The 27887-nt window shown below is 28.5% G+C and overlaps 1 protein-coding gene across 1 annotated transcript; it reads right to left on the bottom strand.

Annotated features, from left to right (window-relative positions):
- Window positions 1–4293: 4293 nt before the first annotated feature.
- Window positions 4294–19955, bottom strand: LOC129968750 (cytokine-like nuclear factor N-PAC). The gene is made up of 2 exons (XM_056082965.1): window positions 19876–19955; window positions 4294–9229 (listed from the first exon to the last, which is right to left on the bottom strand). Exon 2 carries the CDS (start codon window positions 9200–9202, stop codon window positions 7715–7717), a length of 1488 nt encoding a protein of 495 aa, XP_055938940.1. The 5' UTR covers window positions 9203–9229; window positions 19876–19955; the 3' UTR covers window positions 4294–7714.
- Between the last annotated feature and the right edge of the window lie 7932 nt (window positions 19956–27887).

Genomic DNA, 27887 nt, shown 5'->3' with positions numbered 1-27887 from the left:
ATATTATTCTAAGGATTAAAATAATAATAATTGTGTCATAAATAAGATTAGCCAGCTAATTAGGAAAGCAAATTTGTATGTCAAGAGATCAATGTGTTATTTATGAATATTCTATGAATAATTATTTTAATCATCTTTTTATCAAGACATCGTTATTCAAAGTCTATTAAAAATTGAGGAGTATCTGAATTTATATAGTTTTTGCCGCGAATAGTAATTGAAAGAAAAAAATATAAACGATACGTTCCCCGATTACATAGTCATAATATTGAATGCAGAGCCTGAAGAATTTAGGTAGTAATTTATTTAACAAATTTAGTGTATACTTGTATAAACTGTTTTAGTGTAGCTAAAAAGCTACCATACCACAAATATTTATTTTTTTGTCGTCGGTTGCAGTCGATAATATTTCTTTAATGCATTAATGGTAGCCTGATAAATTAGATTGCAAAAGAAAACACTTATTTTACTGTTAAATAAACTTAATTTACAATTATACAATTTACTTACTCCTGTGATTTATAACGAATTTACCTAATTTGGCTACAGCAAAATAACTCTTTTAGCATGCATATTCACAAGAGTGTCAAAAAAAGAAAAAGAAAGAGTGTTTTATTAAATTTAGTTTAATCATTTACTAGATTTTAATCAGACAATTCTCATGGTGAAATGAATAAAATAAATTTATCAGCTCGTCGAGGAAGTAACAATTAGATAAATAAGATGACGATTAATTTTAGAACTTGAATATGAATTATGGAAAACAACTCTATCGTCCTATTCATGAATATAAAAGCATCATTTTCTCTAATAATTCCACTGGCAAGTAATCGAAGTGTCCGTTGAAAACAATTTTTTTTTCTCCATAATTTATGATAAAACCTTAGCCGAAAGACAAAGATTAGTCGGGAAAATGTGACGTCTTATTCACTTGCCAGCTTATTGATTATTCAGCTAAATATAGTATAAATTATATGCTGAACGAACATTATAACATTTAAATCGGATGACTGAGAAATTGGAATTAACGTCGTCGACATCCAACGCATTGAGTTTTTAATCGATCGATTAAAATTTTTTGACTAATGCGACATGCCTTATTCACATGTCGTCTTGTCGGTTATATTTTCAAAAGTAGTGCAAATTAAAAGTTTGATGAATGACATTCGAATCAAATGTCTAAAACTCTGTGGATAGTCTTCGACATTCATCACATTCAGTTCATAGTCGGCCGTCCAAAAAATGTCGACAGAATGCGATACTTTATTCACTTGTTGGATATAGTGCCAAATCTAGTGCAAATTATAAGATAAATGAACGACATTTCAATTAAATGTCTGAAAATCTGCAGACTTAACGTCTTTGACACTCACCGCATTGAATTCATAGTCGGCCGACCAAAAATTGCCAGCAAAATGAGACTATCACCATGTCGATATCTTATTCACTTGTTATTTTGTTGGTTATATTGCCAAAAGTACTACAAATTATAAGCTTAATGAAAGACATTTGAATCAGATGTATGAAAATCTGTGAACTTAATGTCTTCGACATCCATTGCATTCAGTTCCTAGTCGGTCTATCAAAAATCGTCCGCAAAATGTGGCACAGTATTCACCTACCACCCTATCCATTATTTTGCCAAATATAGTCGAAACACTTTAACCGTTACTTGGATATTTCGACTGTTTACAATATATTTACAATAGGTGGTTTTTAAATAATCAGAATCGATAAAGCGCAATTCTCTACAATCATTTTGAAATAGTGAATACTACTGCCGACAAAAGACATTGCCGACAGGGGGGCAATTGCCCCCTTGCTACCGCCGCCTCTGTTTAATATGCAGAAATATTCAATTTCAACGGGGAGATAGTGGTTCAGGAAAGTAACATTCATACTTTTTGTCGATGAATCTTAACTTCGGGATTTTACATTTGTTTCTGCACGGACAATAATTTCTAACCATGGAGATATTCATATTTTTATTAATGTTGTTTATACAAAATAACTTATACCTTGGAGCTTGTTTTTAAGGAAAAAACTGCACCATTTCCCTATTATTGCACTTTGTAAATATGCAAGATGAATTTGATTTAATCTGCGAAACCAAGAAGGGTGATGATAGAAGAGTTCACGTGAAGCAAAAAACATTAAAGCAACTTTGCCATCTTTTACCGTTTACAATAATGTCACAAAATGATTATACAACGAAAAAAATCATAATTTGAAACGTTTCTGCCAGACCACACTTCAAATAAACATATATTTTGAAAGAGCGGGAAATGTCCTATATTCGTCCGGAAAAATGGATATAAAGCCGAGCTACAAGCACAGAAACAAATGCAATGCAAAATCGAAAAACCTTTAATGTTGAATACTGTTCTAGCTATAACATGTCAAATTCCCCAACAAATCATCCATCCCATCTATTTTCGAATGAATCTACACTAAAACATACTATTGGTGTTCTATTTTAAAAGAAATTTAGTCTTCTGCTTACAATACATAACTGAAAAGTCCGCAAATGAAAGAATGGTTATAGAATGAGCGTAAGTAAATACAGAAATCTCAACTCTTTCGGATGTAAAGATGTCTATCAGTTTGTATGCTTATAATTTATTAAAAACTAAACTAAGAATTTATAAGACTCTTATTATGCTGTTCTGCTCTAAGCAAGTGAAACTTGGACACTCAGCGTTCTCTGAACATGTTCGAGAAAAAGATCCTTAGAACTATTTTTTTCCCAGTACTACAGAAAGGATGTTAGTGAACTAGATTCAATTTTGAATTACACAAATTCTATAGGCAACCACAGATAACATTGGTTATCCAGAGCAATAAGTTAAGATGGCTTGGCCATATCTGGAGAAGCCCTAAAAACAGAGGCCTTCAAAATATACCCTATAAAAAAATCCTATGTGATTCCGGGCCAGAGGAAGACCTCCAACTAGATGGCTGGATGATGTGGAAAGAGACCCGAGTGTTCAGAGAATAAAGAACTGGAAGGGAATCGAGGGGGATAGAAAGCGCTGAAAAGTGCGCGTGGTTGAGGCAGCCAAGATCTGCAAGGGGCTGTTGTGCTCATGAAGAACAATGAAATGGCTTATTGTAAGCTCATTCGAAGACTGATGGTACGGTCAAGTTTTTAGTAAATTTGACTTGGTTTAGTTAGAAAGTTATTCAACATTAAAGATTTTGGCAACAACTTTTCCTGCCCTTTCAAAATATCTATTTATTTAAAGTGCAGAGTTATCAAAAACTTTTTCAATTGATTTTTTTTCCCAGACTGATAGCATAATCCGCCATAACTTACAAACGATAGAAGCTAAAACAGAGTTATTAATGTTTCCAAATCCACATGGACTCTTCTATAACCCTCTTTCATTTTGTTTCTCTTCCCATATGCATATAAAAGCATATGCATTACCGATTGTTATTTTTCTTCTATACATTTCTGCACAACTAGTGGATATCTGCAGGATGTTTTTACAAACTTATCATTTACATTGCTTTTATTAACCTGTAATCATAGAGATGGCTGCATTACAAAGCAATTATGTAATAGATTTCTGTGGGCCCAGTAATCATTCTAGAAAGACGTGCACTTTGGAACAACAATGTACTCTATAGCATAAACAATTTTCCGTCCAGAAGTTGCTGTTTACCATAACAATCATTTTTCAAAGAATAAATAGGCCTTTCTTGTTTGAACACTTAAAGAAAAATTATCACATCCCTTTGATTGTCTTAATGTTATCTATCCACAGTTGTTTAGCTCATGTTAGATTATTTGAAATCAATATCCACTGCTATCATACTTCCCTGATTTCTCTACAGGGAGTGGCATAGTATTCTTTTAAACTACATGCAGGATTTATATAAATTCATAGACATAGAAGTCATTTTATACACTCCAGATCACTATATGTCTAATTAATACACCTTTCCATGCATATAATGATATCCATATCTTTATGTATTGAATATTTTGTAATTTTTCATGAAAAGAATAAAATTTTCGAAGATCAACATGTTTTTGCAATTTAATCATACTTTTGTGTGCTTACATAACTTTCTTTCAAATTTAATTTTTACAATTTGTTTCTCCTTTTTGTAAACTCTTCCAAATAGATTATCATTCTTTAATAAACAATAGTTAAAAGTGACTGTCAAAGAAATTTTGACTTGCTACTATTATGGCAAATTCTTATTTACAAGGTATAAAAAAATCAAAACATTACAGAAAATAAAGTTTAAAATTCCTTAACTAAAGTAAGTAAATGGGGCTCATAAAGGATTATTCTTTATTTTTCATATTCATATACAGGAAAGCCATATTCTTAATTTACCTGAACAAATTCAAGTAAAGTTTTTAAAACTCCTTATTTAGAAAAGTGTAATGATGAAACTGAAATCAATGTTATGGAAAGTAAAATATGAAAAACAAAACATTTGCATATTAAAAGAATGCAAACTTTTGAACATGAGCTGTAAGAAAAATCATACTGTACAAAAATATTGGTAATTTAATATTTACTTTTCCAAACAATTTTTGTTTTACCATCTCATAGCTTAACAAGGTTACTTAAATCACATACACATGATTTCATATTTTTAAAAAGGTAAATAACATTTAAAATTTACATAAATATTACTGCATGAGAGTTCTACACTTTTAAATGTGGCAACTAGGGATTGCAATATATTTAAAATTGTCTCCACTATTTGTTCAGGTATCGCGAACATAACAATATAGTATACATTTTTGTTTTTATGTCTCCCTAACGGGCGAAATTAATTAGTTAATTAATTGCTTAAATATAAATTAGCGAAACATGGATTATCCCTGAAAGATGATATTGTATTAATAACGACTGATGGAGCAACAGTTGGAAAGTTGATTGGTGAAAATCAGCAATTGTGCTATGCTCTTGGAATTCAATTAGGAGTAATAGATGTATTATACCAAAAAAATAATGAACAGAAGAATCCAAATACTGTGGATATAGAAACTTCGGATTCCAACTTTGAAGTGAGTGAGAGTGATATTGACAATGAAGATAATTACAATTTAATTGTTGAAGAAGATATTGCTAATGAGGATGAAATATTAACCCATCAAGAATTGCTTCCTATAATTTATAAAGTTCGAAAAATTGTTAAGATATTTAAATGTTCCCCTATAAAAAATGACATATTACTAAAATATATACTAACTGAAAATAAAACAGAATATATGTTAATATTAGATTTTAAAACACGTTGGAACAGTTTACGCCTAATGATGCAACGATTTTTGAAACTGAGAAATCTAATCCAAAAAGCAATAATAAACTTAAACTTGCAAATTAATTTTTCAGATAGTGAATTCGACTTAATATCCAGAACTGTATCAGCTCTACTTCCGATAAAAATGACTATTGAGGCATTATGTGGGAGAGATTCTAATTTATTAACAGTTAATGCAACAATAAATTTCATGTTGCAGTCACTGAAAGAACAGCACACATCACTATCTGAAGAATTATATATTACATTGAAAAATCGCACAGAAGAAAGGCATACCGAAATAGAAAATGTCTTATGGTATTTACATAATTATAATAATTTTAAAAAATGAAAAAGAAGAAAAGAAAATAACCAATTCAAATCTGATTCAGTTTATAGTAAATTTTCTTAAATTTTTTTATCCACAAACCTATCTACATTCAAAAGAATCCGGTACAATTATCGAAGATTATAATGACACTAATGTCGATAGTGAAAAGGAATTGTCTCTTGAACAAAAATTAGAATTAGCGATAAATAAGAAAATTTCAACGAACCAAAACACAATACAGAAATCCGCTGCATCCAAAATCATCCGATAAGAAATCTATTTACTTGAAGATGAGGAATTTAGAGGTAAATACTGGGAAAAAGTATATCGTGCACTGCTAACAATACCACTAACTATCGTAGATGCCGAAAGAGCGTTTTCGACAGCTGGTCATTTTTGCACAAAATTACTTTTCAGGCTTAATGACAGTGCAATTGATGCATTATCTTTTTTAAGATCACATTTCAAAAATTTGTATTAGTAACACAGACTGAATTAGTGATATTTACACATTTTCGTGATTTAAATAAATAAGTTGTTCCTTTACTTTTTTGTGATTCTTTATATACTGTTATAATTTATAAGTTACAAATTATTTTTTTGTGATATTTACACTCCAATAAAACTGGCAAATAAAACAAAAAATACCTTTTTTTCCCCTTTATTTTTCTAAAATTTCTAATACCGGTATCCCGGTATTAAAGATCTAAAAAATACCGAATACCGGTATTGAAATTTTGGTCCGATATTGCAATCCCTAGTGGCAACCTATAACAAGCATACAAAAATATTACTAGAGTTTCAAAAAAAAAAAAAAAAAAACTTTATATGCAATGAACTTTCAAAATATTACATGCTTACATAAATAAGCATTATTCTGCAAAGTTTATCAAAATCTATAAACTTAACACATACCTTTCATGATCAATGTCTCATCTGCTTTCTAAGAAATTATTCAATAATTTTGTTATTATAAGGAGAGAGCACGATGGAAACATAATTACTCATATTCATATTTCCACCAATCAATTAATATATATATTTTAAATCTCGTACACTTAAATATTGAATTCATACTTTTAAAACAGCCAATCATGACAAATTTTATTCTAATAGAGGGAAATTGTTTTATAAATCAAAACAATTTCTTTGCACTGAAAGTATCCGAAATTGTACATCTATATTGAAAGAACCATATGATGAAAGTACTGAAAGATAAAAAGGGGATTGCTACACAAATATACATAAGCCATATTGGCAATAATTCTGGATCTCATTTTGTAGCAAAAAATACCCATATGATGAAAGTACTAACAGATAAAAAAGGAGGATAGCTACACAAATATATATAAGCCATGATGGCAATAATTCTGGATCACGTTTTGTAGCACTTATACAATGAATGACTGCTAACCAAAATATGACACCATAACTTGATATTTAGAGTATGCTGTACTAACATGAATTTTGATCAGTGATATATTTTGTATGTCTTAAACAGTATCTGTTTAATCCAAATCTCTTCTACAGTACAGCACAATTTTAAATATATTGATTATTAATTTTAGATACTATAATGGAATAATATTAAAATATTACATTAAATGTAATAATTTAAAAAATAACTGTCTGGCTGATAGTTTTAAAAAAAAAAATACATATTAAAGTTCACACAGCTAGATAATATATTATCAGACATTTATTGTATTTAAAAAGCATTTTCAATTTTTAAAATCTTTATTAAAAATAATATTATTTTTGGATTTAAAAAAATTAAACATACAACAAGAAATTTGTTTCGTAGTTTAAAATCTCTTTAATAAAATATTAAATGTAAAAATTAAATGAAAGGAAAACTGCAAAAAATTCAGCAAAAACAAATAAGATGTTAATCATTATTATAAAAATCATGACAATATATCACACTTATTTGTTTTTCCCCAATATTTTCTTATTTTACGTAAAAAATAAATGTCATAATAAAAAAACCATTAGTTTTTGCTTCAATATATCTTTATAGACATCGATTACAATTAAAATTCAAGTAATGACATTAGAAATCGTGCAGTTTGACATATATACAATAAAGCAATCCAGAATCAATCAATGCCATCAGTTCCTAGAAGCTGATACACCAGAGAAGATGCCATTCTCACAATTATAAAGTAAATGGTTAGGACGCTTATAAAGTTCATTTGCATTAGAAGTAAGTGGCATTGGTTGTTCAACATCGTTCCCTAAAGCAAGTGCGTAACTCAAGTCTCTCTGTCGGTGTTGAAATTCCTTCTCATCAATAAAATTTTTTGAAGTCATCTCCTCTAGTTTCTGAAGAAGTAGAGAGCAATTTAAAGGTGAATTTTTAAAAAATTCCAAGAAATCGCATGGTTCAAGGTTTAATATTCTAATCAATGCCAATGATTCTGCTAATGCAGCATAAACAGTATTTGTGAACATACTTACGAGAAGGTTCAATTTCGATGCAATTCCAACCATAGAACCTAGGTAATACAAATCATTGGCAATGGCATGAAAACAACTTTCACAATTATGAAACAATTGAAAGTCTCCAGCACAAATAACTGCAAAGGCTTTAGCCTCGCCCTGCTTTTTTGTTTCAGTAATAGGCGATTCAAGATATATTCCATTTTTCTGTCTTATTGCTTCAGCAATTTCTTCACTAGTTATAGGATCAAGTGTGCTCAGCTCGACATAACCTTTACCTCTGGTTCCCTCAAGCCCTGCTAGAACACCATCATGTCCAAAAATAACTGATTTTACAGCATCTTGACCTGAAACGCAACAAAATATTATGTCACACTTAGCAATAACACTAGCTACTGAGTAAGCACAATCTGCACCTAACTTAACTAATTCTGAACATTTACTGAATGTTCTATTCCATACAGTAACATTGTGTCCAGATGCTAATAATTCTTTGACACATCTTTTTCCCATTTTTCCTAAACCTAAGAATCCTATCTTTTTATCTGTGCATGGTACAACTTTATCAGAGAGGTTACTCCACACTCCTTGATAGTTTGCCCCATTTAATTCTAAATTAAAAATTTCCCTTGGTCTAGAACTCTGGCTTCTATCCTTAAAATATTTTTTTCTGACTTTTTTCTGCATTTTTGCAAAGTATCGATTTTGTGAGGCCTTTTGAACGTTGGCAAAATATTGCTTCTTAGCATTCTCGTATTTAGATTGGCTTCGTTGAGATTTGCTATCTTTTCTTCCAGACATCGAAACAGATGGAGATTCGACAGACAACTCTTTTTTAACTTTTTCCTTAACAAGTGGTCTGCTTTTCAATGGAGCATTTTTACTTTCAGTCATGATTTTATTAATTGCTGATTTAAAAGTGGTTGATTTTTTCTTATTAGAAGTAGACTGTAGCATTTCTTCTGAATGATGGACAATGTTTTCATCTAAAATCCAAGCATAATTTTCACTTCCAAAAAAGAAAACATAGTGTTGTGCTTTTTTAGATGGACTACTTTTTGTATTTGATGGAGGATTCACTATTTTACCAGGCCAAAATGGATAATTCTTCATCTTTGCCCAGACCAGGTCACCAACTTCAAAATCGGCACCAACCATTTTCTGTCAGCTTTATGCAAGTATAAACTGAAATAAATCAAAATAATATAAGCAAACTATTTAAATTAATGTAGCAAAATAATTAAACAGATAAAATGCTCTTTAAAGAGATAAATAATTCTAGAAAAAATATTTTAGATGGAAATAAAATAGATTTTTTAAAATAAGAACTTTGCTCCTTTTACAATATATATTCCAAAATTTTCAAATATAAATTTTAATACTAGTTATTCAAATACATATAAAAATGAGTCTTTCCAGATCAATACAATACAATTTTAAAATAAAATTTATTACACTATCAAAGATTTTCATGAAATTTGACACAGATGTATTATTCATACAAACTTAATAAGACTAAATATCATTAAAATACACCATCTTGATTTTGAATTCCAGAAATGTAAATTTTTGTCTAACAATTGTCAATGGAAAGTTTTAGAATTGTTGTAGGATCTCCCTCAACTGAGCATTTTTTAAGATCTTTCTTTTAGTATACAAGAAACTATTAACTGAAGCACAAAATGTCAAAATCTTAAATTTTTTTTAAATACATATTTTAAAACTTTGAAATTAATTCCATAAATAGTTGTACTTTTGTAAATCATTGAGAAAAAAAAATCTAAATTTAGGATGATATAAGAACCATATCAGAATACATCATGGCTATCTATGAAAAAAACTGGTGACTTTGGTATATTTTACGGAAAAATGAGCAATGAAGTAAAAATTACTTTTCTTCTTTCATTTGGACCATTCACACCATTCTATTTATATGTGTAAAAAATGAAACAGTCGATATCAGCAGAAGACATTCTGACAAAAGTTAACTTTATGAATCTTACCAGAAGAACTTATATTCTACTTAAAAAGTAATGCATGTTATACAAATATTGGCCTTTTAAAACTTCATCTGATAAATATATTCTAGTTTTTAATGCAAAGTGTTTCTTTAGACACACCATTGTAATTTTACCTCATCCTATTTATTTCCCCGGAAGTATAAAATTTAGTATTCTTGAGTTATTTTGCAAAATATAGAATATTAATCTTTAGTTTTAAAATTTTTGTTAACATTTAATCCATATTCATCAAAATTCACATACTGACAGGTGATTTACAACAATACTAATTATTCATGGAATTTAAAAATGCAAATTTTAATAAAAAAACATCAAATCAAACTTTTTATTTAGCCTGCAATATTCTATATTGCATTAAAAAAGATTATGAAAACTGCTTTAAAATGACACCGTTCTCCTCTTTAACTTAATTAGGTGAGTTCCAAGAGCAATTAAAAATTTAAAATGCATGGTTTTTGATAACTTCAAAAAAATTTATATAGCTGTAATTTGAAACAGAGTTGAAAATACCTTGATGAAATTCAAAAAATATAATTTTAACCAATCTGCATGATCTATTTCCATTGATCTACAAGTTTTCTAATTTCATTTTTTATGAATGATCTTGGTTTTTCTTGGTAAAAAAAGATCACAGGGTACTTTTGTACTTTTTCCTGACACTTGAAAATTTTGCCACTTAAAGTATTCTGCAAAGATGAAAGGGGGAGGGGGCTGGAAATTAAGAGACATTTGGGAGAATATGCTGGATGTTTTTTCGAATGGCTACACCAAGTCAAGCAAATTATTCAGAGCGTTTGTGTGATATGATTGTTACACCTTGTTGAAGTAGCTTAAAATGAAGAATTCAACGATGTCCTAATTTTAAAGCAACCCATTATTAACTTATACCTCAATCTTTGTGATCGGTTTTACATTTTTTACTTGCTTTTTTTATGTTTTTTTATGTTACACATTCTAATAGAAAATCATTGTTTGTTACCACAGAATCCAAAAATGCTCCTAAATATAACATACAATGACAGAAGTAGTTAATGTGGACATAGATAAAGAGATATGCAGTATCTCAGTATCAAGTTTGGAAATATCTAACTTTTTAAAAATAAATAAATAAATAAATAATAATAAAAAAAAATTCACACACACACAATTGAAATTATCAATGTTCAGCTTCTCCACAATTTCGTCAAATGTTATTTTGGGATTTTCTTCTACTAAAGTACTTCCAAAACTGGCATTAATGTCAGAAGACCATCCTAGTCTGTTTGATCTTTTATTATGATATCATCATTTCAAAATCTATCAAACCACTTTTTCACTGCCCACCGAACAGGAGTACAGTCTGCATAAACAGTATTTTTTTTTTTTTTTTTTTTTTGTGCTGGGTTTTTTGCCAAAATTCATAACATGTAGCACTACATGTTAATAATGAACCTTTTCATTGCTTATTTAAAAAAAAAAATTTGTCATGCTCAAAAGATTTATTTTATCAAAATAAGGTAGACCTATTTTATTGCCATAGGGGTAAAAGATACTTTTATCCTTCAGGTGCAAGCAACACCACCAAACAAGCAAAGCATTGGCATTTTTCTATAAAGTATACTATGATACGCATTTCAAATGTTATGTAAATCCGACACCAATTTTCCAAATCTCCATAAATAGTAAATGTGAAGAAAATCTGAGAAAGTGAGAACAAAAATGTGTTGAAATGGTCTGGAATGACCTAACTTTTCAAAGAATCTTTATTCTACTCATCTGGAATGAGTAATATGCACTATATAGAGAAAAAGAAATTTTTTTGCTCTACCTTAAAGGAAAAAACCTGAATATAAATGATATTGCCATTACCCAAAAATCTAATGTATCTTTTTCTAAATAATCTACATGTTAAATACCAGGATTTTTTCTTCTCTTACAATATGAACTAAATTTTATGAACTGATTTTCCTAACACTGTACTGAAATTTAAGATCCTAATATTAATTTTATGCTAAATAAATGCTAAAAGCCGACTGCAAAAAAAAAAAAAATTGTCACAAGAAACCAGGGCCATAAATGAGAGCTAAAAAAATGGTGATTAGTGCAAGTACAAAAGCAAAAAACATGCATGCCTCCAAATTTGATTTATTTAGTCATCAGTAGCACTTCTTACCGACATATTATATATAACATAATACCAAAAAATTATTGAAAAATTCATATTTCCAATTGGCCACACTTAAACTTTTTAACTGGCTAAAACAAATATTTTCAAACATTATTCATAATCATTTATTATATACATAAATAATCGAAAACATTTTTAAATCATTCATACAACACAATTTTATTGATCAAATAAACTGTTAGGCATTTACAATTTTGTTTCATTAAATAGCAAGGACTTACATTTCTTAAATCATCACTATTCTCCCATATTCATTTTTATTTAAAGAGAATTCAGTATTTTTGAGTTCATACTGAAACAAGATTTCATTTCTCCATAACCCTATTCACGCTAAAAATACTTACATTATTTGCAATGCTGCGAGTGAAGATTCGATTCAAGAAAAGAGTATTTTCAGCATAATTTGTAGATTTCTGCATATATATATATTCATTGTTTTATAGCTAGTTTCCATAGTTTTTCATTATAGATCCATAATTCTATAATTTTCAACTAATTTCTGAAGCGGAAATTTCCTAGCAGTTGGATGTTCACATTAGTTGCTTTTTTTTACTCACTCTTTTGAAATTCTTAGAGAACTAGAAGAAACTTCCCATGTTTACCAAATTATAAAGCAATGTTTGATATTTTAATATGAAAAAGGAATTAATTTTTTGCACTTGCATTATTTACCTTTTCAGTTTTCAAATAATCAATAACTGGCTCATTATAACAATATAAACTATAAATATATTTTTTTCAACTAAATAAGAACAGATAATTGATTTAATAAAAATAAAGCTAACAGATAAAATATCATAATAAAAGCATTTATATTCATTACCTATACCAAGACAAATAATATAAATGAAACAAAATAAGAATTTTAAACAAAATTAAATTCAAAGCAATAATTCCAAAATCTTAACACTTTCAAAGCTATCGACGATATATCTTGTTTTTTAGATACTTCCAGTTACAGGTGGGCTAAATTTTAGTTCTTATGCCAGTTTAGATAGGTTGAACTTTCTAATACATATCTGAAAAATACCTTTACTTTTTTTTGTATAATTGATATTTGTCTTTTCATTGAGTTTTTATCTAATTCATCCTTTCTTATGAATGTGTTAAGTGGAGGAGATCATATACAGGGTTCAACTCAAATTTGGAAAAAAATTCCTTGTGTTTTCCCTGTATGTATATGCAATTTAAGAGAAAATTCATGAACAGCACTACTCTTATGTTAGAGTGCTGTTCGTGATACTGGGTTATAGTTATACTGGAATAAGAATATGCCATAGTTTTAACGAGTGGGAAAAAACAAGGTTCTCTTTAAGATTCTCAATATAAAACAGTTGTATGCCTTTAAAATATTGAAATCCAATATTTTGTGGAGATTCTATTAGTTGATTTACAGCAGTGTCTTACAATAACATTCATTTGTTTTTTTTTTGTGAAGCGAGGTTTAAAGCCTTGAAATAGCATGTTACAAATTTTTCATAGATTTCTTTCAAGACTGTTGGAAAAATGCAGCTAATCCGTGACAAATAATGTATGAAATTTTTGTACAACCTACATTTTTTTGGCTATTTCACATTTTTAAAGCTCATGCTCTGCTTAATTTTTTGCAATTTTTTCCTGTAAATTTCTAGCTTTATATAGTCTTAGTTTTTTCTTAAAATTTTTTCTCAATTATTACTATTGCATATTGCCGTCAGCAATGTTACATTGCATGTGTAAAATGGAAAGATCAGAGGTGTACCCATCTTTTCTACAATGGAAAAATTCAATAAATGAATGTAAATTTCAAATAGAAGAAAAAGATGGGTCAAGAATAGAAGTTTCTTGCCCACAGTCTGTTGTAGATTATAATAAAAATATGAGGTTTGTAGATCCTTTTGATCATCTTAAAAGTCTGTACGAAATAGATTGCAAAAGTCGGAAATGGTGGCACAAGGTTTTTTTTTTTTTGGATGTATGTGTTATTAATGCATTTATTTTACATACACAGCTGGCGAATTTAAGTAAAAGCCCAGAATTGAAAACACCAAAGGAGTTTAGACATCAATTTTCGACAAACACATCAATCGACATCGACATCAATTTTAGATTTGATGTCGATGGGGGAGGAAAAGTCATTAAGAAAAAAAATATATAGGCTATATAGATTAAAAAATGTTTATCACATGCCCATCAAATGTCTCCCTCAAAGATGTGCTTTGCGCAGGTCAAAAAAAAAAAAAAAAAAAAAAAAAAAAAAAGGCACAATTAATGAAACCTGAACATTGTGCCATTGCGTGTTAGACAAAAAGACACTCATCAGAAAGATGAAGCATCCGATGTTTCCGCTAATATAAAATAGTCCCACTCACATGAAGAAAGCTAATTAGATTGATTGCATAAAATCTCAAAATAATGTCATCTCAATTTGAATGATTTCAGCTATTGATATCATGCATTAGAGATACGCAAACATTTACCATTACACAATTATAAACTATGATTCATAGTTTATTTGTATCAAGATTTTAATAAACAGTAAAACAAGAAATTTAATAACTTTAATGCTAAAAATCATTGAATATGTATACAATAAAAAATAACTTTAGTTAAAGTAACATTAAAAAAAAGACAAAGTAAACCATTATAAAATAATTAATGCCAAATCTTTCAAAATGCACATGCACAAACAACAAAGAATCATGTGATTTATTACGGAGACTAAACTATCTTGTTGCATTTTAAATTGAATTATCCACCGAATTCAAAAAATTTTCATTAAAAAAAAATTAAAATGTTATTACCCAGTAAATATAAAAGATACAATTTCTCAAAATGTTTTCTAAAATTTTTGCAAAGAAAGGTATGTGGTTATGAAGTCAGTACTCAGAGAAACTTAAAATTTACATAAATTGGAAAATGTCATATAAAATAAGTGCATCTATGCATTAATTGCCAAAGACATAATGCTTATTGCAACCAGTTATTAATCACCAAAGATATCATGTTAGTCTACTGAGTTAAATAAATTATGGAGATCGAATATTTAAAGTTTAAAGTGAAGTATAATATGCATTGTATATCATAATATGGGACTTTTTGTATTGTACATGCTGAAGAAAGTTTAATATTTTAATTCCATTCATTATAATTATACACAATTCTCAATGAATATTCATTACATGTATAATTTTTAAAATTCATAAAAATATGCACCAATCTATATGGAATGCATGGATAAAGCAAAGCAACGGCCAGATTTTTTTCAGTAATCGGTATTTTGGTCATCAGTATTTGAAAAGCTGGTAAAATATATTTCATTCTGCTTGTCAATAACATTTGATTAAATATGAATACAGAATTTAAAAAAAGGACAGAGAGAGAGAGAGAGAGAGAGAAATTTTATTCCTAAAGATAGTATTTTATGATCAGTATAAATAAGATCACATAATCAATGTAATCAGGCAGCAAACGATGCTAAAGATAAAAATGAAATGAAAGACAACTGCAGGAAAACTCAGAACCTTTAAGAAGAAATAAATGCTGATTGATTAAATAAGCAGAGAAATCTTTTCAATACATTGATGTAATTTTTGACTATTACATTTTAGTATAAAAATAATTTAAACAATGAGTGGACACAGATTCAAAACTAGTTACAGACATAATGAATATGGAAATCAAGGAACTAAAAAAAAAAAAAAAGTTACTTTAGAGAAGTAATTGATATCCTTAATGACAGTCTTAAAAGACATCTTGATGGAAAATACTTATTTAATCCTTTTATATTAGAAAAAAATTGCAATGATACTATTTTCCTCATGTTCTTAAAAATTGTACAGTTGTATTTTAAATTGAATACCAGTACCATTGAATAATTTAATACCAGTTTCTGTCAGTATTCAAATGGCCTTATTTATAGTGACATTTGGCATTACTGCCACCCTCCAAATCGACTATCCAGTCATCAGTAGCATTTCTTATCTACATCTCGCATATAATGAATATCAACAAATTATTGATGAATAGATATTTGTAGAGAATTTTTATTAATTTAATTTCAAGTTAGTTAATTAAATAAGTTATTTGTTTAATTTTAAAACAATTTGCAATAATAATAAATTAATTTTAAAACATATATTTTCAAACATCATTTAAAATTATTTAGCAGTCATTTATAATAAACTATTTATATAAGTGAACTAATTTTTTTCTAAATCGCACAATACGATTTTGTTTCATTGATTAGTAATCACTATTACTTTCCTTTTTTAAGTCATCATTGCTCAGTTTAATATTATAACCAATTTTATATTCATTATTGTCATGAGGAGCAACTCCAGTGTTTGTCTATTAATGCTGGAATCGAATTTCCATGCCCTCCTCCCTCCACAACGATGCTAAAAAATTCCCTTCACTTCTTGCATTGCTATGAGAAAAGATTCAGGTAAAAAGTCTTTTCGGAAAGTTTTGTAGCTTTTCATCATATATCTGTAATTTCATAGTTTTCACCTAATTTCCATAATAGGTATAGAAATTATGTAGTTATTGGAGGATATTAATTATTTTCATAATAATTAGAATACTTTCTAATTCCAATAAATTTATTCAAGATCTTCAAATTGGATCTTTTTGTTTCAAAGATAGATTTCCTTTCAAAAAATGTTTTCAGTTCCAGGAAAGAGAATTAATAATTAATTAAATCAGCAAAATCAATATAGGATCTCATTCAGAATTTTTTTAGAAGATAAAAAATGTTCACATATTGAATTAAAATCACATATATTTTAGTTAATATTTCAAAAGTAACATTTAAATTACAACTCCGTCTTCAACTTAGTATCCTTACATCATCTTTATATACAGATCTTGTAAAAGTTAATTTAGTACACTGTAATTGATTTCTTTTTAAATAAATTCGTGTGAAGTGACTGACCACAACTGACAAATGTTTGGATTTTTAATATTACTCTTTTTTAAAAGACATAGTGATAAACTTGTCATTCATATTGTAAACAAATAACTTTAAATGAAAATTCTGCAAACTAAAGCTTTAGATTAAAAGTTATTTGGAAAAAAAATCCATTCAATAAATTATTTGTATCTGGATTGAACATTTGGTTTTCACTATCATTCATGATTTTTTTAAATTTTACTGAATACTTTTCAAGCATTTTCTACTGCTGATCACCTAATGCTTTCTTAACTACTTGGTTGCACAAAGAATAATAGATTATGCTGAAATAAAATCAAACAATTTTCAATAACAAAAATTAATCAAAAAATTGTTATTATACCCGACAATACAAGTACATTTGTCACAATGAAAATGGCAATATTCAAAACTAGAATCAACATTTTTTTTTTTTGCTCCCGTCCAAAGTGAAATGCTCATCAAATCCCCGATAGAAATATAATAAAAACAGGGGTGTTTGTGGGACCCCAAAAAATCCCCTGAAACTTTTACGGACTTACTACTGACATTTTGGAGTTTCGAGAAGGGGGGGGGGGGGAGAAATGAAAAATTACGATTATGAAGTATTGAATGACCTAATTATAAAAGTTCAATTAATTACTTTTTTTGCAAAATTAAGACCTTTGAACCCAGGTCACGTGATCGCACATCTGGTCGAACGAAGTCTCTCCCTTTTTTTTCTACCGCGCCTACTTGCCGAAAAGAATCCAGAAGAGAATGTCCGAGAACCGGGGGAATGAGTCATAACTCGGAATAAGGAGGGAACAAAAAAGAAGTTTTTTCCCCCTTTTCACGCATTATCACTGCCTTTGGAGAAAGAAAGGAAAAGTTTTCACCACACACACTGACCTTGCGTTTTCTGCTTTCAAAGCAAACAAAATTACCCAAATCAAAATAAATAATTCATTATTATTCCTACTTCCTTTTGAACGACGATCCCCGGAATTTCCGGGTATCCTTTTGAACGACGATCCCCGGAATTTCCGGGTATCAAAGTTCAAAATCCCCGGAATTCCGGGGTTTCCCCGGAGCACAAACACCCCTGTAAAAACTACTAAGAAAAAAATATGACATTTCATATCGACAGGATAACCATAGCACTAATAATTCAAAGATTTTTCAGAGTGATTACTGAAACATACTTTACACCATAGTATCAATACTGAAACATACTTTGCCCCATAGTATCAATCTTTATGATAACATGCATGTTATGTGGTAAAATGATTCTTCCGAAGCATAACATTAAAAGGCGGACAAAACTAATTGATAAAGGAAGAAAAAAATATATTGAAATATAGTGACAAAGGTAATATTCAGATTAGAAAGGGCTATTGAACAAGCCAAGTTCCAGGAACTTCTCTTTCCACCACTAAAATTTGTTATTTTTTCATGAATTTAACTTATTATTTACATAAACCTTTAAGTAGCCCATTTTGCAATAAACTAAAATAACAGAAGATTTCAAAGCAGGTTACCATCAAGAATTGGTTTCCATAATGGAATTAAAAAAAAAAAAAAAAATCAATACCATTGCAAACAAAATGAATTTTAAAAAATTACAATTTTTTAACTCATTTTAACTACTCTAATACAAAGTTTTGTATAGATTATTTACTTATTTTGAACATTATTGAGGATGCTTAGAGTAAAAATATAATGAACAATTTATTATTATTATTATTATTATTGTTGTTAAGAGACATATTATTATTATTGTTAAGAGACATTTTTGGAATTACTGGAAGGACAGCTTCACATTTTCTTCATCGATAAACAATTATGATATATTCTACCTACCAAATTCACATTGATAAAAACTTTTTCTGTTGCTTACATGTGTTAAAATTATTTTTTTATAACCAATCTGTAACCTGACCATTTCCTTTCGTAATTAATCATATGATCAGCAATAAGAGTAAATTGTTTTTAATTTTTGCTTTACATTTACCATGAGATATTATGAAGCATGTATACTTCATCTTCATTACTCACTATATCAAAATAATATTATCTTAGTCTTATATTGTACCTTATTCTTCCATTAAGCATTTATTATATTTATATATTATTCAACTATAAAAATATGTATTATCCTATAAACATGGTATATAAATCATACTTGCAGGAAAATTCTAATTTATATAAAAAATCATGATTAAATTTGCCATAATGCTTCTATAATATACAATTAGAAGTCTTTTCTAAACAGAAAAGAAAAGATAAGATTACAAGCTATGAACGCCACTTCAATTTTTAAGAATTATCCTTTAATAAATAAATCTAAAATAAAGTTAAAAAAAAAATACTAAATGTTTTTTTTTTTCACGCACTACTTTATATATTTAATAGCGCTAAGATTTATAATTAAATAGTAACAAAATACAATAACTTTAGTAAAGATAAAAATATATATACATAAGACTCAACGCAAAATTTAGTATAATTAAACAAATTCCAAGCAACTTTCACTAAAAAGGTATATGCGTAATAGAAAGACAGAAAATATGATTAATATTATTCTACAGACAGGCTGCTCCTGTTTTGATGAAGTAAGAGATGCAAAAAATTACAACTATGAAAAATATTTTTCATTCTTAGTGACTTATTTCAAATAAATGGGATATTAAAGAAAAACAATTGTGAAAAATTATTAAACAAAAATATACATTACTATAACCTCACTTACAATCGGAAGACGCTCTACCTCTCGAAACACGCACAACTAACGGAAAAGTCAGTTTTAAAATGATGCTCCGAACTGAAAAGATTAGCGTCTGAAGACAGCTAATATCCCTGATTCGCAGTTACATGCAGCAAGATACTCTAGAACTCGTTCACTCACGATTCTCCCGCTCACTGCTTTGTACGTAGTACTATGCAATTCGGAAAATTAGACATTATTGTAAATGATTTCATATAATATATCATCAGGACCGAATTATCTAATAGAAAACTACTTAAGCTCCCACCTGCATCAACAGATAGCATCAAAATCACGATATATGTTTTTTTGCAATATTTTCTGATGATATTAATTTTATACTTTCATCTAATTTATAAAAGCTATGCACTCGAATTAATTCATCATGTCGAATTAATCAATTGCACTCGATTAAATTGAAATAAAAAATTGATCAAAAAATAAAATATTGCTCTTATATTCTTAATTAATAATCTTTTATGAATGTCATATTACGTTGTTTAAAAACTGAAAATATATATTGTTTTACATATTTTAAAATTTCCGATTATCTATTTAAATAGTATTTAGATTGCGCTCAAAAGTTATTGTAATTTTTCCTACTTTGTTTAAAACTGTGTTATATTTGAATCTTGAAATCTTTTGTATGAAAAAAACTCTTTTTCTTGAAGGGACTTCATAATTAAATGCCAAATAACCATATAATTTCTTAGATTATCAAAATTGCTACATAAAACTACTTATAGACCAATAAAAAATATCTGGTGTTGGAAGTTAACAATCGGAAAAGCCTCCCACATCCCCCCATGGTTTGCATTGCGTTAATCTGGGCTTACGTGCGATGATATTGAATCTCTGCTTATTCTGCATTAGGAAAATTGAATAGTATATTAATCATGAATTTTTTTTCTTCTTGAATGTTTTCATTGTCAAATAATAATAATAATCAATAACAAGTTCAATGATGAATAATTTTCAATAAATGCACTGGAATTTCTCGAACTGTTGAAAATAAAGTATGAATTTACTATCATGAATGCAATGTAATTAAGTACGGCGATTCAAAAGTCCAATAAAAATATATAGCACTATGATGTAGATAATTTGTCAGTTATTTGCCTAACTTATAAATAAAAATTAAAATATTCGGAAAGTATCGAAAATACCAGTTTTTAAAATAATGATTAGAAGTTTATTAAAGAAGAATGGACAGCAGAAAATTTTTCGATTGTGTTTTGAATTAATGAAATTGATAATGTCGCGATAGATTTATTTAGAATCAATAGAAATTCTCTAGTATATTGTTACAAATCTGTAATTTTGCTACTCGGCACGAATAGTGTTATCCTAGGAAAAACCGTTAAAACCCTTTGTAAGATATGTCCTGTGCGTCAATGACCTCAGAGCTTGGCGGCCATTTGGCGACGAATTTGGTGAGTTTGGCGACTAAATAGATCATACTGGAAAGTTCGAGAAGTTTCACGATCCATCCAGTAGGAACCGAGATACACACAGATACGCCCTGATTGGTTTGAAGATTCTAGCACCGCCTCCCGGAACTATAAAAGACGGGCACTCTGAAGCTGCAGTGAAGTGTGTGTATCGTCAGAAGTCGTGTGTGAGAGGAGTCGGAGTCGCCGACACGTAGAGAAACTGGATGATTAGACAGCAAGCAAGCTGCTGAACTAGCGATTAAAAATGCGCTGCGTTATTACGATTGATTGACGGTATTTGTAGAAGAAAAATTTTTGTAACAATATCATACAGTATTTTTTGATCCACGTATATTATCAATAATGTATGATATTAAACAATATGCGCAATATTGTGTAATATTGTTGAACATTAAGATATATACTATTATAGGACTTAATATTGTGGAAGAGGGTGCGCTACCTGGATTATGTTGTACGCTAGAAAGCTAGACGCAAGTCCTGATGCATTAAACCCAAATATTTTTAGGTTAATACTTAGATTTATTTCTTGGTATCATAGAAAAAAACAATCTAAACAAAATACTAAAGTGATTGGATGAAGAAAATTCATTAAAATAAAAACAAAATATAGAGAAGCCACTATGCTGATTAATTAGTTCTAAGATTTATATTGACTGGGAGGCTAATCCGAAGTAAGAATTCAAAAATAAATCATTAATATCCTTTTTTGTTACTTTCGTTAAGAAACTTTGTATTTTTATAGCACATGTAACGAACATGTTAACTTTGAATGCATTAAACATGCTGATTAATAGAAAAGGCGATACTTAAAAAGATTTAATTTGTATTACCTTTGCTTTAAAAAGCATTGGGCAGTATTTGGTAGAACAAGAATCGAAGCTTATAAAGTTTTAAAAAGAAAATACGTTGCTTGTATAAAATGGTTCTATTATTAATTTTTTTGTTCATTAAGACCAAACAAGAAACAACGAATCCTATAACTAAGCTGAGCACGAATGAAAGGAAAAACTATCGTATCTACTGCGTAACTGAATAAAAAAATCCCTATTGTTGCAAAATTGTTATGTTATTGCTCAAAATAAAAATAAATCAAAGATTCCTGATGTTTTAATAGATTCAGGTTTGAAATTCAGCTGCTATACAAAAGAATTTGTTTAAAAAATTTAAATTTCCTCATATAAAGAATAGGGGAATTAAAAATCTGTTAATTCCGAAATAAATGCAAAGAAAAAGAATTCTCAGTTAGTTCCAATAAAAAAAATTCTAAAATTAGAATCAATTTAACGAATACAATTATTAAGGTTTACATAATGGATAAAATATCGCATGCTTTTAGTTTAATGCCAGTTCAAATATGACTTCATTTGTTACAGAATTTAATAAAAGAAAACCTAACACTAGATTTTTTAAATGAAAGCATAATAAATAATTTAATAAGGCTGATTACTTTTGGAATATTCAATCAGGTTATATAAAAAAAAAAATATCCGAGGAATAGATTTCAGTTCAGATAATATTTGAAGAAATGCTCTGTAGTCAGCATATAAACCAGTTAACAACTACGCTGCACGTGCAATTGCTTTTGCATAACGGTTATGTTATTGGACTGCGAACCACAAGGTCCCAGGTTCTATCTTCGCGCATCGCTTACCGCCAAATTGGAGACCTCGGACGATGAACCTTCAACCTTCGTACAGCTGTTGTGGCGCCATCTACCCACAGCAAACAAAAGTCGTCAGACTCATTTGACGCAGCAACCACTCACCCATACACACTCACTACTCAGCAGGGTACAGGCCCATTTGACATAAGCCACTATATGCATGACCATTCAGCAGCCATATCGTTCGACTCACTGGAGGGAGAGTCTGTGGTTAATAGCATATAAGCCAGTTAACAACTACGCTACACGAGCATATGCTTTGTATCCTGGTTATGTTACTAGACTGCGAACCACAAGGTCTCAGGTTCTATCCTCGCTCATTACAACCGCCACATGTCTATTTGTCAGTGAACATGATAACAATAACTTCACAGAAAATCTGTCTTCTAGCTGTTTGAGTAAAAATGGACTCGATAATTATGAAAACGCAAAGAAACATATCAAAAAATTGGTACACATATAATATAGATTAATATCAAATTTTGAACCAAATTTATTGAGCGGTTGACCGTACTTTCGCATGCACGTAAACATGGTAGTTCATAAACGCATTGACTTAAGTCAATCAAATTTTTCATGTTGACTGGCGATTACAATTATAGCGCAGTCTTAAATTTCAGCATCAATTGGTCTGCAAAAAGGGTCCCAAACACATAGTGTTAAGATAGATTCAGTAAAAATGCTAGATTCATGCCAAAGATCTGTATCTGTTTTGTAACCATCGTTCACCAACGCTATACAAAACATTCGCGGATACCCAAGATACACAATTTCATGAAGGGGAAGAGAAGAAATTATTTGGTGGGTCTGCGAGAATATTTCGAGGAGACCATTCTTACTGGTTTTTGTCTAAAGATTGAAAGGAATTTGTAAAAAGTAATTTAGATGATAACATCTATTTTTGCCTTCTAGCTTGCCGAGAAGAATTTCTTTTATTTTTCTTTATTTATTTTCATTTCAATTTTTGACAATAATTTATTTTACTTTAAATAAATAAACAGCTAGCAGACGTTTAAAAATCTGAAGTTTTTTAAATCAGCATAAAGGATCAAATCAGGATACCACAAGTGTTTTATTTTCTGATTATTTAAGATAAAAAAGTGATTAATAAAGGATTATATCATATTGTTACAGACATAATTTAAAATAGTGTCATCACAACGTTGATAAACATAGAATTTATAATAGAATTTTCACAATATTGTACAATGCCAGACTTTTAGTTAAAAATTGCTCCGATTAAGATTTCGGAATAAAATCTAAAATAAAAATACTCATTAAGCTAAAACTATATTTTTGAGTCAGAATTTTACAATATCGATGCTTGAAGAAATTTCAGTGTCATTTGAAAATTTTTATATATTGTACAATGTTGTTGATACGATATTCATTATTCCTCAGGACAAATAATATTGTTTAATATTTACCAAAATACTAATCAAAATACAAACAATTTGCATTATTGCGATGCTACTGTGGTTCTGGGTACATTTATAAATTAGAATAGAATATGCATTATTTATCTCAGTATTTGAGATTTGGACTAAATGATTTCCCACATACCATTTTTGCTTGCTTGTAACATTCGGTGAATGCATAAGATAGATCAAATGTAAAATAGAAATTCGCAATAAATATTGCTGTAATTCTGTTACAATGCAGAGAAAGAATGCAATGTAGTTTCTGATATTTGGCAATCGATATATACTTTTGTTTGTTTTCTAAATTTCAAAAACTTACTTTATTATTGAATTTAATAAAATATTTTTTTATCTATTTTTATATTAAATTAATATGGATTCTGAAGCACTTATAATAGTTTTTTTTTCAGTAACATACACATTAAAACATTAAGAATGGATAAAATTTTCTTATACAGTATTTCTTACTGTATTACATAATTCTTATAAATAATTAAGACCCACAATACAATATAAAAAAAGAATGAATTCAAAACTGATTCCGAAAGAATGAATTCAAAACTGATTCAACAGTAAATTTTGTTTACGACGATATTAAATAATATAAATAGGTAGATTCTACATCCAGAATATGCATTCAATCTGAAACTTAACAAATACAAAATATATGTTCTGTATCCGAACAAATTCTTCGAAATGAAATTTTTAGAAAATTATGAAGCGTGTCTTGTTTTTATTCTTTTTTTAATGGAATAGTCTTCAAAGTCTAAAAATATAGAAAAAAAATTGCACTTCCTGAGCACAATATCAAAAATGATTTGTTTAATACTAAAACTACTTTTGGAATTATTAATAACTATAAGGCTAAAATGAATTTATACCTTTCTGTGGTGGATTATGCTCACAAAACCGAAAAATATTTGAAAATTTATTATATCCCTGAAATCTAAGAATACGAGAGTGTAAAAAATTATCAAGAATTTTCATCTTAGTTATTTTATTGGATATTTAATGTTTTTCATGTATTCATTTCTTAATAAATGGAATTTATACTAATAAATTAGCAAAATTCTTTGACCGATTAAATCAATCTATCACGGGAGAAATATGTTATTTCGTCTATTCTTTGTTTGAAATCCCTGTATCATACTTTTCGATATATATAAATAATTCTGTTGTTAGATTTTTCGCCATTTAATACAATATATTTGTATTTTGAGTTCAGGGGGAAAATATTTCCACACATATTTATAAGATGTATGTGTTTATGCGTTGGATTTCCAAGAGCATAAAAAATATTTTTGTTCGCTATATATAGCATTCTTACACAAATTTCCTTATAGAATTCAAGTTTAATGATTGGATCAAATTATCTGCATTTAAAGCAATAACTGTTAAGAATTTATTGGTAGGACATTATATAGGTAAAGTAATAGTGTTACTTTATCTATATAATGTCTAATCTAAGAATGTCTTTCTATGCAATATTGTTTTAAAGATTTTTACACGCACTGGCTGAAAAAAAAATTCAAAATAATACTGATTATCCCTTTTTGCACTTCTTAATAATTTGTTCCAGCTCACAATTACTCAAGATTTTGGAAAACCAGAAATATCTAAAATTGCGCTATGGATATATTTGTCATTGAAAAATATTTTTTTTCTTTCTCTTTTGCATGGAATTTTTCACAAGGAATTATTACGATACAATTTTATCGTTAGCGTGGGCGTTCGAAAGCTTTTTAGGTTGATTTCCATCATCAGGTATCACTAATTGTAACTAGGGATGACGAATATTTTACGAGCGGTTATTACGTAACCAATATCAAAAATTCATAAATACCAGTCATCAATACTTTTCAAAGAAGGGTGTGATTCAAATTTAGAGATGCATAATCCACGATTTTTTGAATAACAAATAATTTTGCTATTGTTATTTTTAAATATTTGTTTCAAATATCTGTTATTTCAATCATAATATTAATTAAAAATTATTAATTAGTATTAAATATAAAATTTATTAATTGTAATTAATACTTAATTTACTAATTTAAGTAACGTGTAATTGAATTAATTTATCTATTTCAGCTTAATTTTTAAATATGACTTCTTTCAAAATTATTTATTTAATTTCTTCATTGGAGTAAACCATTTTCTGAAAAATTTGAATTATATATATATTTCATTTCTTTAAAATGTTTACTTTATTTCTCTATTCTACCAATAGATGGCGCCAGCGTAGTAAACAGAATATGTGAATCACAGTCATGTCACAAGCAATTAAAAAAGATCTTTATGGAATAGTGCATCGTCAAATGCGAATATCGGAAAGTCAAGGTAACTCTCATGAAGTGGAGCGGTGACTTTGCACTTTGCAGTGAAGCCACACACTTTCCAGTGAAGTCACCACTCCGATAAGTTTCAGTGAAATGCAATTCAATTATACGATAATTCTAAGAATAACCGGTCCCTTCAGCTGAAGTGACCGCTAAGTGGGTAAGGGGCCTTCCCTATGCATGACTGAACTCTTGTTCGAGAGCTTCCATTGGACAGATCGTATTGATTGTTACTTTCTGTCGTGATCCAAGACCTATAATGGGAATATCACAAGTAAGATCGTATCAAGGATTTAAATCACACCCCTCTTTGAAAAGTATTGAACACTGGTATTTGTGACTTTTTGGTATTGATTACGCAAGAACCGCTCGAAAAATATTCGTCATCCCTATTCAAATCTTTGATACAAACGAAATACAAATGCACTTTTGAGACTTGCGCATTATTTATAGTATTTATATTCCTTTTGCTTATAATTTCCTCATTTCTATAAAAATATTATAGTACGGAAAGCAAAACATTTTATGACTTGATTTAATTTAATGAAATAATCTTAGCAATTCTTAGTTTACATAAACTTCTTCGTATTAGAGATGCATAATCCACGATTTTTTGAATAACAAATAATTTTGCTATTGTTATTTTTAAATATTTGTTTCAAATGTCTGTTATTTCAATCATAATATTAATTAAAAATTATTAATTAGTATTAAATATAAAATTTATTAATTGTAATTAATACTTAATTTACTAATTTAAGTAACGTGTAATTGAATTAATTTATCTATTTCAGCTTAATTTTTAAATATGACTTCTTTCAAAATTATTTATTTAATTTCTTCATTGGAGTAAACCATTTTCTGAAAAATTTGAATTATATATATATTTCATTTCTTTAAAATGTTTACTTTATTTCTCTATTCTACCAATAGATAAAAATACCACTCTGCTTCAAATTAAAAAAAAAAATGTCTGCTCCTTTTATTAAATATTATTTAGATTGTGTTAATAAAAAGTTTTTTTTTATTATCTTGCTTACAATTACTTTTAAATGATTTTGCATTTTTATTTTTATATGGGATGGACTGAAACAAACTTTTTATAAAGTAATCTATAGTT

This window comes from Argiope bruennichi, chromosome 1, assembly GCF_947563725.1.
Source record: "Argiope bruennichi chromosome 1, qqArgBrue1.1, whole genome shotgun sequence".
Taxonomy (NCBI): Eukaryota; Metazoa; Arthropoda; class Arachnida; order Araneae; family Araneidae; genus Argiope; species Argiope bruennichi.
Note: the sequence above shows the minus strand (reverse complement) of the source record. Positions and strands in the feature narration are given on the sequence as shown.

Excerpts from the sequence above, each read along its gene's own strand:
- LOC129968750 (XM_056082965.1), bottom strand. The coding sequence starts at position 9,202 with ATGGTTGGTGCCGATTTTGAAGTTGGTGACCTGGTCTGGGCAAAGATG.